Source organism: Cupressus sempervirens, chromosome 10 (assembly GCF_028749045.1).
Source record: "Cupressus sempervirens isolate cs-2001-9-10 chromosome 10, ASM2874904v1, whole genome shotgun sequence".
Classification (NCBI taxonomy): domain Eukaryota; kingdom Viridiplantae; phylum Streptophyta; class Pinopsida; order Cupressales; family Cupressaceae; genus Cupressus; species Cupressus sempervirens.
Window position 1 is genome coordinate 868,705,942 of NC_143127.1, and position 13,856 is coordinate 868,719,797.

Here is a 13,856-nt window from a genome sequence, read left to right on the forward strand (position 1 = left end):
AGTGTTTCTTAATTAAGATGTTTTGCACGTTTACAAATACCATAAAAACTAATTCAATTTATAATATTGTTCAAAGATTGCTATTAAAAAATTAATACATTATATATTACAACTAACAATCCATATTGACAAAAAAGTAGAATACTACATAGTCAATCTGAAAAGATCTCTAAATAAATTAATTTAAAAAAAATTAAAAAAAGAAATATATTTGATTTATGAAGAAATGTTAGAAATATTTTATTATAATTAGAATGTTATTTCTCTCTTATATTAACTAAATCTTTTGTCGAAACATTATTTTCAAATCCTTAAACTATAAGCATTGAAATGAATATATTATAAAATATAAATCATTATATTAACTTATAAGAATTTGTATGAAAAAAAAAAATTATATTAACAACATTACCATTCATACTAATATATTATAATAATATAATAACGTTATATAATATTATATTATATCTATTCGTTTTTTAACTTGAAAACTAATTTATTATAAAATTAAAAAAATATAATATCATCCCAAACAATATTTAATAGGAGTTGCTCAATGTTTGCTGTAAACATCCATTTTTAATTTTCCTATTTGTCTGCTGAATTTATCAATACAAATATGATAATGTTAAAAGGATTTCATTGCGGAAACTGACTTTTAACTGAGTACATAACTTTCTTCAAATCCAGTGGATCAAATGAGTGTTTCATTGACCAGATCACATCGATAGAATGAGTGTTTCATCTCCCTTATTCCCTACATAAAAATTAATAACATCAGAAAATTGTAAATTGTATTCTAAATCCTTGAGGGAAAAGGGAAAAAAAAACTGTAAGAAACATTTAAATCGGTGCTAGACTAATAATTCAAAGTGAATTTATCTGTTTTGTCTCGGCTAGCTAAGCCTGCCTGATATTGTAGTAAAGGTCAAATTATATGATTTACTTTATAACATTTAAGAAAATGTTATCTGATAGGAAAGAAAACGAGTCTGCAAGATCAAATCCATGAATTGTCCTTTGTTACCAGATATACAACTTACTATTTATTTCTACATTTCCGTTAGGGTTTTATTTTATTCTACATTTCAGCTAGGGTTTGGTTTTCATGTTAGTATGGATGTTCAAACTGTATCAAATCAACTGAGTTGAATCCAAATGATATGAAGAAGAAATTAAAGACATATTACGCTTTCTGGTCGTGCTCTAAAGCCAATGGACATAAAAGACATATTACAATTTGTAAATTAAAGAAAATTCAATGAAAAATGGGTGCTGCCTTACAATTGAGCTTGCTTCTTTCTATTCCAGAGCTAATCAGGAATGCATGTGAGGAAAAAGAGCCCACTGATAAAGAATCAAAACCCATCAGTCGTCACATTTAATATGAAAAATCCAAAAGAAATGGATATTTATATATGATCAAAGATAAGATAAACTCACATTTTTTGCAGCTGCATTGAAAGCTTGCCTGTGAGTTATATCAGGATTGTTGGCTTTGATCCTTTGGATCTCTTCCCTGAAAAAATTGTGAGAAGGAATTGTTTTAAAATTCAGATAAGAATTTCTTATTGTGGTAGTAAATTGATCTGACAAAAGGGAGAGTTTGATCTTTACTTGATAAAATGGTTATAAGCAGATGGAGCTCGATTTCTTTTCTCTGGAGCTGCAAATATAAGAAGACAAGGAAACCTTCATTCTTCAAAAGCATATTCCTACAAACATCTTAATTGTTTCCTTTCCACTAGCTTTGGTTTATCCAGCATATATATTTTTTTGTTGTCTTTCTTTTAATGATGATAGATGGATTATTGAGTGTGATTTGAAATGTTCAAAAAAAAAAATTAACATATTTTTTTAATAATTAATGTGTCTAAATTTAGATTATTTATTATTTTAGTTATTATTATTTGTTGAGATTAATTCTTATTATGTATGAAATTTGAATCCAAGACCTTTCAATAAAATTTACATCTTAATTGAATATGATAATAAAACAATAAACATTAACAAATATGTCTTACCAATTAGAGAATTGGTGCTTGTGTTTTGATTGGTAATTTTCTTACCCATGTAAGATTTCATAGTTGATTCTGCTTTGCTTCCAATGTAGGAAGATGTCACTTCATCATTAGCATTTTCACAAGAAGGGTTGGATCCCTGGTTTGATTGTATAAAAGTTCACAATAAATCTTTAAGACACATCCATAAGAAAACATTCAATAAAAACCTATTAATGTATCATCTAAGAATGCTAAAAGACCCATTTCTGTTAATTTGTGAGAAATATTAAAACAAAATCAAAAAATCACAACCCTAAACCTAAAAATCTGCTCGACAAATACTATTACCGAGTGCTAGGAGAGGTTACTGAGTGAGCTTGGTAAATGAAGAGTAAGCAACTCGGTAGCCAAAGGATGCTGAGTGAGCTTGGTAGAAGAGCAACTCGGTAGATAAAGAATCAACTCGGTAGACACTGCAGGGTGTGATTAACGAGTGAACTCGGTAAGTAATGCAATTACTGAGTGAACTCGGTAGCCACTAGAGAGTAGGGCTCGATAGATGAAGATAACGAGTGAACTCGGTAGAGATAGCAGATATAAGATCTTTTAATAAGACTTCACTGAGTGATGATTTATAACATGACCAACTTTCACCATTAAAACCAAAAATCCAAAACTTGAAGCTTCCAAATAAAACTTTTCAAATGCAATGAATAGAATGAGACAGATGGATTCAAGTATGCCTGCTTGCTTTCTATTCAACTTGGATTAAATCATTACAAAATATAGGAGCATTTGGCTTCAACCAAAAAAACCTAAAATAACCCTAAAACTTTAAACTGGAAAAACTTCAAACTTACAGCTCTAATGGCTGCATACTACAATGCCTGGAGAAATCATTGCTTCAATAGGTCGAATAAAAACAAAAAACTATGAACTTATAGGGTGACACAAAGAAGCACGTGCTACTATAGTCACGAAATAAATTCCTTCTATCTCTGCAACGACAAGATCTGCTAATCACTTCCTTTCACCTTTTCTCTGCAACTTCTCTGCTCTACTGAACTCTCTTTGTCTCTTTGGATCTCTAAATGAAAGACAAAAAATTCCTTTTTGTCTTTGGAAAAATATTTCCCCCCTCATTTTTTATTTCAAAATCTCACTTGCCTGTAATAAATTTTATGAACGTTCAGGGGTGGTAGGTGGGCCTTTGGCTCCAGGGGCAAACAAAAACTGCATTAAATATTTCAACACTCCTCCTTTGTCCCAAACCAAACAAACAAGGATCACTGTTGATCCAAATCAACTACACCAAGACTTTCTCTTAGGTGTACAAAACTTCCAATGCCTAATGGCTTTGTGAAAATGCCTGCTAGTTGCTGCTTAGACTTACAAAATTCTATTTTGATATCTCCATTCTCCACCAACTCTCTGATGAAGTGATATCTGATTTCTATGTGTTTACTTCTCCCATGGAAGACTGGATTCTTGGACAATGCAATAGATGAGATGTGCCACAATAAATTATGGTTCCATCCTCCTACCTCTCATTAAAATCTGTCAAGATCCTCCTTAACCAAATAGCTTGACATGCTGCTACATTTGCTACTATGTATTCAGCTTCTGCTGTAGATTGAGAAACAATAGGTTGCTTCTTGGATGCCTATGAAATTGCACCCGATGCCATATGAAACATGTATCCGAAAGTGCTCTTCCTATCATCTAAACTTCTAGCCCAATCACTATCTGTGTATCCCACCAACTTGAAATCATCATTTGTTAGAGTATACAAAATTTCAAATCCCTTGGTACCTTTCACATACCTTAGGATCTTCTTTCCTTCTTGCCAATGGGAATCCTTTGATGTTTCCATAAATCTGAAAATTAGACTTACTGCATGCATTAGGTCTAGCCAAGTTGCAGTCAAATACATTAAACTTCCAACCATACTCTTGTATAGTGTTGGATCCACTCTCTTGCTAGAGTCTTCCTTGCTCAACCTTAGACCTACTGTTGTTGGTGTGAGGGCTACCTTACTATTTTGCATTTTGAATCTCTTCAAGATCTGCCTTGCATATTTTTCTTGAGAGATGAAGATGCCATCATGCATTTTTTTTACTTCTATGCCTAGAAAGTATTTCAGGAGACCTAGGTTTGTCATTTCAAATTCATTTTTCATGGTCTCTTTGAACTCACCAATTAGAGCCTTGTCATTTCCAGTAAAAATTAAGTCATCTACATATAAGACAACAATCAATACATTACCATCTGTTGCCTTGATGTAAAGAATGGGCTCACCATTGCTTTTGCTAAAGCCTTGCTCATCAAACATGAGTCAATCCTACTATACCATGCTCTTGGAGCTTGCTTGAGCCCGTAAAGAGCTCTCTTCAATCTATATACTTTGTTCTCTTCACTTGCAACTTCATAACTAGGTGGCTGCTCCACATAGACTTCTTCTTTCAATACACCATTTAGGAAGGCAGACTTCACATGCATTTGAAATACCTTCCACTTGTGTTGAGCTGCAATTGCTATGACAGCACACACGGTTTCCATTCTTGCAACTAGGGCATAGGTCTCATCTTAATCTCTTCCATACTATTGTTTGTAGCCCTTGACTACTAGCCTTGCCTTATGCCTATCAATCTTGCCTTTAGCATTGCATTTGGTCTTGTAGACCCATTTCACTCCAATCACTTGCTTCTCAGGAGGCAATTTAGTTAGCTCCCATGTCTTGTTCCTTTCTATAGTATCTATCTCCTCATCCATGGCCTTACATCATTTCTTCTCCTTAATAGCTTCTTTAAAATATATTGGATCACTATGAAAAAATAATGCAAAATTAACACTCTCATCATAATCTTCATACCTTTCATCTTGATATATCTCCCTAAGACTCTTGATCTTTCTTAGTAATAGGGAGGAGAGTGTGGGATCAGAATCTTCGCTGCTGTTGTTTGGCATTGACACTCGGTCATGCCTAGAGGAGCTCGATAATGACTGAGGTTGCTTGCCTTTTCTTCTATCTGCTCCTTCTTCTTGCTGTTCATCAGCATCCTCTTCACTCATAATTGGCACTTTACTTGATGTGCTAGGTGACTCATCAATTGAACCATACCAAGACTAATTTTTAAGAAATTTCACATTTCTTGAAAAAGTCATCTTGTTGTTCAATGGGTCATACAATCTGTATGCCTTTGATTCTGATCTGTACCCTATGAAGATGCACTTCACTCCTTTGTCATCTAATTTTCTACTTTTTCTCTTTAGGCACATGTGCATATGCAACACATCCAAACACCCTTAGGTGTTCAACTGTCCATCTTCCTCGTGACCATGCTTCCATTGGAATTCTATCACGGACTACCTTTGTAGGACACCTATTAATTAGGTAAACTATTTTTGCCACAACCTCTCCCCAAAATTCAGTTAGGAAACCTTTCTCTTTCATCATGCTCCTTGCCATTTCAACAATGGTCCTATTCTTTCTTTCAGCCACTTCATTTTGCTGTGGTGTATAGCTGGCTATGAGCTCTTTCTTTATGCCATGTTTCCTGAAAAATTTACAAAAGAATTAGAAGTATACTCCCCTCCTCTATCTAATCTTAGGACCTTGATATAGTGTCCACATTCTCTTTTAGCCTGGGCTTTAAATTCTACAAATTTATCAAATGCTTCAGATTTATTATTTAAGAAATACAACCATGTTCTACGACTGAAATCATCAATGAATGTCATGAAATAAGTACTCCCCCCAATGGAAGTAACTTGCATAGGACCAACTAGGTCAGTATGCACTAACTCTAATGGATATCTAGCTCTCCTAAAATTTCCAGAATTAAAGGGAAGCCTATGTTGCTTACCCAAAATACAAGCCTCACACTTGTCACATAAATTTCTTATGCGTGGCAAACCTTCTACCATTCTTTTATTTGACAACAAATTTAAACCAGCATAGCCAAGATGACCATACCTGAGATGCCATAGTTGTGAGGGGTCTTCAATCACACTCCTTAGAGCTGATTGTGTGGGAGGTGCAGCACCAACTTCAGATGAAAAACATGTCTCTATCTTCAAAAGAAACATTTTGTTCTTTGTCATTTGAACTACTGCAAGTAAGTTCTTGCTCCCATCCTTTTCATGAATGACACATGTGTCATTCTCCATCAACACTTTATATCCATTTTGAATGAGCTGACCAATGCTCATCAAATTGTGCTTCATACCAGGGGTGAAATAAACATTTTTTAATCCCTTCTTCTCACCTTTCTTGGTGCGAACCGTAATAGATCCTTTGCCAACAACTGGTAGGGTTCCATTATTACCCATTTTAATCTCAGATTTGAAACTCTTGTCAATGAATGAAAACAAAGTTTCATTATCACTCATGTGGTTGCTACATCCACTATCGAGGTACCAAACCTCAGGGCTTCCTTCTTCACCAACATTACACATGATGAAGGCAGTGGCATTGTTTCCACTTCCCATATTCACATTAGCCACATTTTCTTGTCTTGACTGATCATTTTGCTTCTTCTAGCATTCATTTGCATAATGCCCATATTTATGACAGTAGTAGCATTCTACATTACTCCTATTTGAGTTGTAGTTTTTTTTACCTCCTCTTGAAGTATTTTGTGAGCTACTTGCTCCATCTGCTCTTCCTGAGCTTTCTGCTGCAGCATTCTTTTGTCCTCTATTACCTCTGCCTCTGCCTCTGGAGTTTCTGACTGAGCCATTTCTTCCTCTCCCCCTTCCTCTTGGATTTGACTAAGCCTTGAATGCTTGCTCTTAGGAAGAAGAAGGAATAGATCTGTTGATCCTATGCTCATGGGTTTGAAGAGTACCATCAACTCATCTATTGTCAAAAAAGTGAGGTCTTTTGCCTCTTCTACGGTCATGACCAAATTGTCATATTTCTAAGGTAAACTCCTCAATATCTTTTCTACTATCCTCTGCTCTTGATAGTCTTCTCCACTTGACTTTAGTTGGTTAATCACATTGGAGGTCCTTGAACTAAAGTCTGCAATTGATTCATTTTCCTTCATCTGAAGGTTCTCAAACTCCCTCCTTATGTTTTGTAGCTTTACTGTATGGAATTTATCAGTCCCCTTGAAGTTCGTCTCAAAGATATCCCAAGCTTCCTTTGCATAATTTGTTGCTGCAATCTTTGGGAATACAGTCTCTATCATTGCTGCTTCAATCAAACTTAATGCCTTAGCATCCTTCCTCCTTGACTCTTTCAAATGAGTCTTTTGTGCATTTGTGAGAGTGGCATACTGAGTTGGATCTGTCACATCATTAAATCCATTAACTACAAACTCCCACAAATCATTAGCAACCATAATGGTTTTCATTTTCTTTGCCCATGTATCATAATTTTGTCCATTGAATGATGGTGGCGTGGCTACTACTAGATCTTTCTTGCATCTCCTGCCATGATAAATATCCCAGGAAAAATTTTGCCCTAACTCACTGTGGATGTGGGGCATCAAAGCTCTGATAACATGTGATAAATATTAAAAAAAATCAAAAACTCACAACCCTAAACCTAAAAATCTGCTCGGCAAATACTATTACTGAGTGGCAAGAGAGGTTACCGAGTGAGCTCGGTAAATGAAGAGCAAGCAACTCGGTAGCCAAAGGATGCCAAGTGAGCTCAATAGAAGAGCAACTCGATAGATAAAGAATCAACTCGATAAATGAAGAACTCGGTAGACATTGCAGGGTTTGATTACCGAGTGAACTTGGTAAGCAATGCAATTACCGAGTGAACTCGATAGCCACTGGAGAGTGGGGCTTAGTAGATGAAGATATTGAGTGAACTCGATAGAGACAATAGAGATAAGATCTTTTAATAAGACTTCACTGAGTGATAATTTATAACGTGACCAACTTTAACCATTAAAACCAAAAATTTAGAACTTGAAGCTTCCAAATAAAACTTTTCAAATGTAATGAACAAAATGAGAAAAATGGATTCAAGTATGTTTGTTTTCTTTCTATTCAACTTGGATTAAATAATTACAAAATCTGGGAGCATCCAGCTTCAACCAGAAAACCCTAAAATAACCCTAAAACTTCAAACTTATAGCTCTAATGGCTGCATACTACAATGCTTGGAGCAATCACTGCTTCAATAGGTCGAATAAAAACAACAAACTATGAACTTACAGGGTGACACAAAGAAGCATGTGCTACTGCAGTCATAAAATAAGCTGCTTTTGTCTCTGCAACGACAAGATCTGCTGATCACTTCCTTTCACCTTTTCTCTACAACTTCTCTGTTCTACTGAACTCTCTCTGTCTCTCTGGATCTCTAAATGAATGACAAAACATTCCTTTTTGTCTTTGGAAAAATATTTTCCCCCTCATTTTCGATTTCAAAATCTCACCTGCCCATAATAAAAAATTTGAACGTTCAGAGGTGGTAGGTGGGCGTGCTCCAGGGGCAAACAACAATCGCATTAAATATTCCAACATAACTTTGTATGGAGTATAAATCATGGTGTAACTTACCTCATTAAAAAATATACGAGTGTTGGAAAAGGAAGTGAAAACTTGGTCTAAAGTGTAAGGTAGAGGGGGTTGAATATCCATGGTAATGTTCAAGTCAACCCAAAGAATGCTAGTGCAGTTCCCACATTTTACAGACACCATATCAAATAACCTTTTGCAAGGAACGCTCACCTGCTTACATTTTTCTCCAAGTTAGAATGCAATGGCTCTAGTGTTAATAAGAACATTTCAATTTAGAATGACATTCATGCATCAGACTGACATACCATCATCCACTAAGAAATAGAAAAAATATAAATGTAATCTATAAAATACATTTGTAAATTTAAATAGCCTAACTTGTAGCCTATCGAATGAATTTCAGATGGATATTTCCTTAAGGTCTAGAGTATTTATTAGTTTATTATTATTATTTGATGAGATTGATTGTTATTATGTTTTATATTCGAGTAAATTCTAATTCAAAACCTTTTAGATAAGAGAATCGTAATTCATCATTGTGTTGTAGGCTCTTGCCTTGCAGACATACATTCTTAACTGCATAGCCGACATACATTTTAACTGCATAGTAACTTCATTTTTAAAATATTTTTAATAATATTTTATTTTAGTTTTAGCTGACTATTTTAATTTATGAACAGTTTTGTTTCAAGATTTTAATAGCATTTTCTGTAAGTTTTGGCTGACTATACTTACTGACTGTGGACTATTTTAATTTATTAACTATTTGGTGAACTTCAAGATAAAATGAAGTCTCTATTGGAAAGTATAGTTCTCTAAAATAACTCTTATCATACATATAAATTAATATAATTTAATAGATAGTATTTAAATATAGAGATGGTTTTAAGGAGGTAGTTTTCTATTTTATAATTCTTAATCTCTTAAATTATTTAAAATATATCGTAATAATCTCATGATTGTACATACAATGTTTTTTTATTAGACTTATATTAATATTTTGTCTAAACAGAAAATTCATAAATAATTTGACAATATTGAAAAACTATAAACAAATAACAATGCATGTGTTTGTGAGAGATAGAGATTCGGGGTCGTCTGATAGTGGAAAGCAAAATATTTGTCAAAAGGGAAATAGTAAATGACCCATTCATCTATATTGATAAATAATTCTGTACAATTGCAATTGAAAAGATAAATATGTGAACCTGCTTGCCTGCTAATAGTAGACGTATAACTCTAAAATATCTTCTCTTACTCAGATTTCACAATATAATTATAAATTTATCTATAAATATATAGATAGTATATATATTATATACTCAAATATACATATATAAAAGGCTATCAATAATCTGATAATCTAATATATTTAGCACTAAGAAAACACCTTTTAACTCTTTTTTCTCTACTTGTCTAATAAGGAGTTATTTTCCCAAAATGGATATTCAAATGGTGTGGACACATCTTGCAAATTGTAAAAGTCCCACTAATGGTATTTTGCTAAATGTCATTCAGAGCAATCCCTTCACAGTATATCAACAGTTATAAATAAAATAGGAAGTTTCCCACAAAAAAATCTATACATAGATATAAAATATTCCATTAGTCACAGATCCAGAGATTAAACCTCCCAATGTAATTTAGGAAACAGCCAACAGTAGATGAAATCTGAGCCAAATAAAAACAACCAAACTACAAACATAACCAACTGAAAACGTTTCAAGTCTTCACTTAAAGCAAAGCCTAAATATAACCAACTGAAAACATCAAGTTCTATTTCATTTGAATAGGCAGAATATGGTACCGCTAGAACAGTGGTGCAGTTGTTGCAATGAACGTAACAGTAGTGCTCAGAGTTGATTCCACTGCACGCATACATGATTCCTGAGAAAACGCTGCCACCCATTTGTTTTGGAGCCTGGACTAGTATTGGAATATTTGTTTGCAAATCAAACAAATTATTGTGTACCGTGAGAAGATATTAGGGTTCAAGATATGAATTGCATAGATCAAAAGATTCCAATATTGTCTGCTGCTAGTCAGGAAGAGCAGTGACAATCATAAAAGCAATTATCATGCAATGACTACCTAAAAGAGATCTAATCTCAATGGATGTGTTTTGAAGGGATATGAATATTTGTACGTAATTGCAGTTGAACTGTTGTTGTCTTGTTCACACACTACAATACAACCCCACGCTACTCTCTGAACACATTAATGGCTCTTCCTTGCAATTCAGGTGACATTGTCATGCCAAAGTCAGATCAAGTATTAAGATATATAAAAGACACAAATGACCCCAGTGAAGATGTGACATGTCATGAGAAATTGAAAGCACACTCACCATGCCTCGTGCTTGCAGACATCTCAAATTGAAACCTTTGTTAATGGGAGCTCTTAGATTTCTTCCTGCCCCTTGGGTTTTGTTTATAGATTACTTTGATATTTTGCACAAGAGACACTTTATAGGAAAGAAGAAAATTGGGTTGTACCAAATTTAGAAACTTTTGGACAATGGAAGATGTCCATTCTGATTATTTAGGGATTTGGTATGTTTCGTAAGCCTTGATAAAACCTAAGATCTAAGCAGTGGCATATTGTCTATTGATTATTATCATATAATAAATTATACGAATTTATCTACATTATTGTAATTTATCTACATATAGGTTGTCTGGTACATAGGTTATAAGCGAATCTTTTTGTCTGTCAATCTTTCTAGTCTTTTAGAACTGCATATAATTGTAAGATCTACATGAAGAATTGCATGTGGTTTAGATATTTATTGAGGTTTTATCTCAAACTCGTAATTCTTTAGCCTATTAAGTGTTACTATGTTGAGTGTCCTTGAATTGTTGATTATTTTGTCATATGATGTATCATTAGTTAGACATATTGATATTGAAATTGAAATTTATAATTACTTTAATATGGATTTGAATGTTTATAATGGTAAAAGATAGGTTTTATTTATAGATTGGGTCTAATTTTACAAGAGGTGTAGGCACCTAGAGTCCCTGTCTAAGATAGGGAGGGTAGCAAGAGAAAGTAAATGTGATATGCGGATAATTGGTTTAGTTGAGCAATGGCCATGAGAATTGTTAATCCACCTAATCACTACACCTAGTTCACAACATTATTTCAACAATTATATAAGGAAAGAGAAATGTAGACCCCATGCAACTTCAATTAAACAAATATAACATAAAATTATATCATTCTATTATTTTTGACAAATATTGTGACATGCATATAGAAATCATAATAATTATAAATAAACAAATACAAAGTTAGATTTATAATTGTAAATTAAGTACAACTTTACACTGAATACACAACATAACTCCACACTTCTGATTAGAGCATTTCTTCCTCTTTGAGGCTAAAGAGATGTATCCACCTTGTAAATTGCCAAAATGACCAAAAAAAGATGCTATATTGAAATCATAAATTTCACATTATATCTCTTGTTACTTGTTACCAAACCATTTAGTAGAATGATTGGTATAGTTTATACTATATAATCAAATAGTAATCTAAATAACACTTAATGTTTACCATGGGATGAAAGTTCAAACAAATAATTTCTTTTAACACATTTTGACTATTCTTAAGCAAAAAACAACAAAAAAAATCAAAGAAATTGCCTAAAAATGATTTGAATACCAACAATAACTTATAAAAAATTCACTTTAGTCTCTTTAGGAAAAACTCATATGTAGCTTATCCAACAAGCTTAGAAACCCTTATATATATATATATATATATATATATATATATATATATATATATATATATATATATATATATATATATATATATATATTGAGTGAGTGAGTGAGTGAGTGAGAGAGAGAGAGAGAGAGAGAGAGAGAGAGGCTACCAATTAGTAATTAGAAGGGTATTTGAACTTTGGATTTCTACCTTGCACAAACCTTGTATAATTAACAAATACTTAAATCTAAGCTAGTAGCATCCACAAGGCAACATGTAAAACTTAATTCTATTAAATTTTCAATCTGAAATATGATTTTTAAAGGATGATGATTGTCATATTCATTATGTTTTATAGATATTGAAATATAGTATATACATTTCATACAATTAATCTCTTTCCAAATATTTGAGTCTTTCTTCCTCTTCTTTCCTTTTGACAAGTTACTTCCCTATCTTCATCTTTCCATAATGATCATAAGAAAATGGCAGTGAAATTCTAAGTCCATCCAAAGAATTAACTCATGATATAACAAAAAATGTTAGTCCTACCCTTTCTCTTGGTCCAATGTCAATTGTTACCTTGGAAAGTGTAAAGCCCTATTATTTATGGATAGTTAATGCCCAAGCCAAACGTGAGGGCAATTGATGTATGTGGCCCCTTTGTATCGGAGAAATGAGAATTAATTTTGGAGCTTTGTATTTAAATGGAATTCTAGATTAATTTTCAAATTCAATCATAACATATGCTAGTGGTTTTGATGGGGCATTTCCAAGTTTGTATATGATATTTTGAATGTATCCCAAAGATCCATTGACAAGACCTACTCTAATCCATAAATTAGATGTTAACATGACCCTTGCATCCTTAGAAACTAATAATTCAACATCTAGTTCATTGTTTTGACCTCCCCCTGATTAGTACCACCCTCTTAGTGAATGCAATTTCTTCCTATTATGGTTATGCACATTATCCTCCTTAGGATTTTGGGGCAATGAAAAATCTATCCTTGTCATTAACAATTTCCAATAATCTATAGTTGGAGTTGCATCTCTTATATTATTGAGTAATTAGTGAAACCTCTATTGGTCTTCACATTCACCTTATTGTCTGAATATTTTATCCAAAGTAACAATAGTCTTGAAATCTTCCCATAATAACTTTGCATGAACATTACTATCATAAGGTGGTTTATCACTAATAAGATGCAGTCAAGTCCCAAATCTCCTAAAAATATCAATCTTCCTCCAAAACTCATGTGTTTGAATTTTGTAGAAAAGCTTGACGTAATCTTGTATCTATATTTTGTAACAAACTTTGTCTGACAAAACTTGTTTCATCAATTAATATGTACCTAATATGATGAATTTCTCCTTGTAAATTCATGAGCCTTGTGCCTTGTAAGTTAGAAAAATCTATAAGAGGAATTCTTAGAATTGAATGAATTGTTGATGCACCAATCTTAAAAGATGTGATTCTAGTTGGTGCTAATAATAATAGGGAAGAACTTTGTGGTGTTGATGCATCATAAAGATCTCAACGAATAGCTTGAATTAGTATGATTTTCCTATTCTAGCTATTCCTTGAATTATCATACATAATGGCATGATATTTTCACCTTGATTATAATGTGTCATAATAATATCAAGTGG

At 33.0% G+C, this 13,856-nt stretch overlaps 1 protein-coding gene across 1 annotated transcript; it reads right to left on the reverse strand.

Moving 5' to 3' along the window:
• Window positions 1-1,317: 1,317 nt before the first annotated feature.
• LOC149536777 (axial regulator YABBY 5-like) lies at window positions 1,318-10,368 on the reverse strand. The gene is made up of 6 exons (XM_089806345.1): window positions 10,294-10,368; window positions 8,526-8,696; window positions 2,025-2,160; window positions 1,618-1,666; window positions 1,444-1,519; window positions 1,318-1,347 (listed from the first exon to the last, which is right to left on the reverse strand). The coding sequence occupies exons 1-6, from the start codon at window positions 10,366-10,368 to the stop codon at window positions 1,318-1,320; spliced, it is 537 nt and encodes a 178-aa protein (XP_089662471.1).
• Window positions 10,369-13,856: the final 3,488 nt, after the last annotated feature.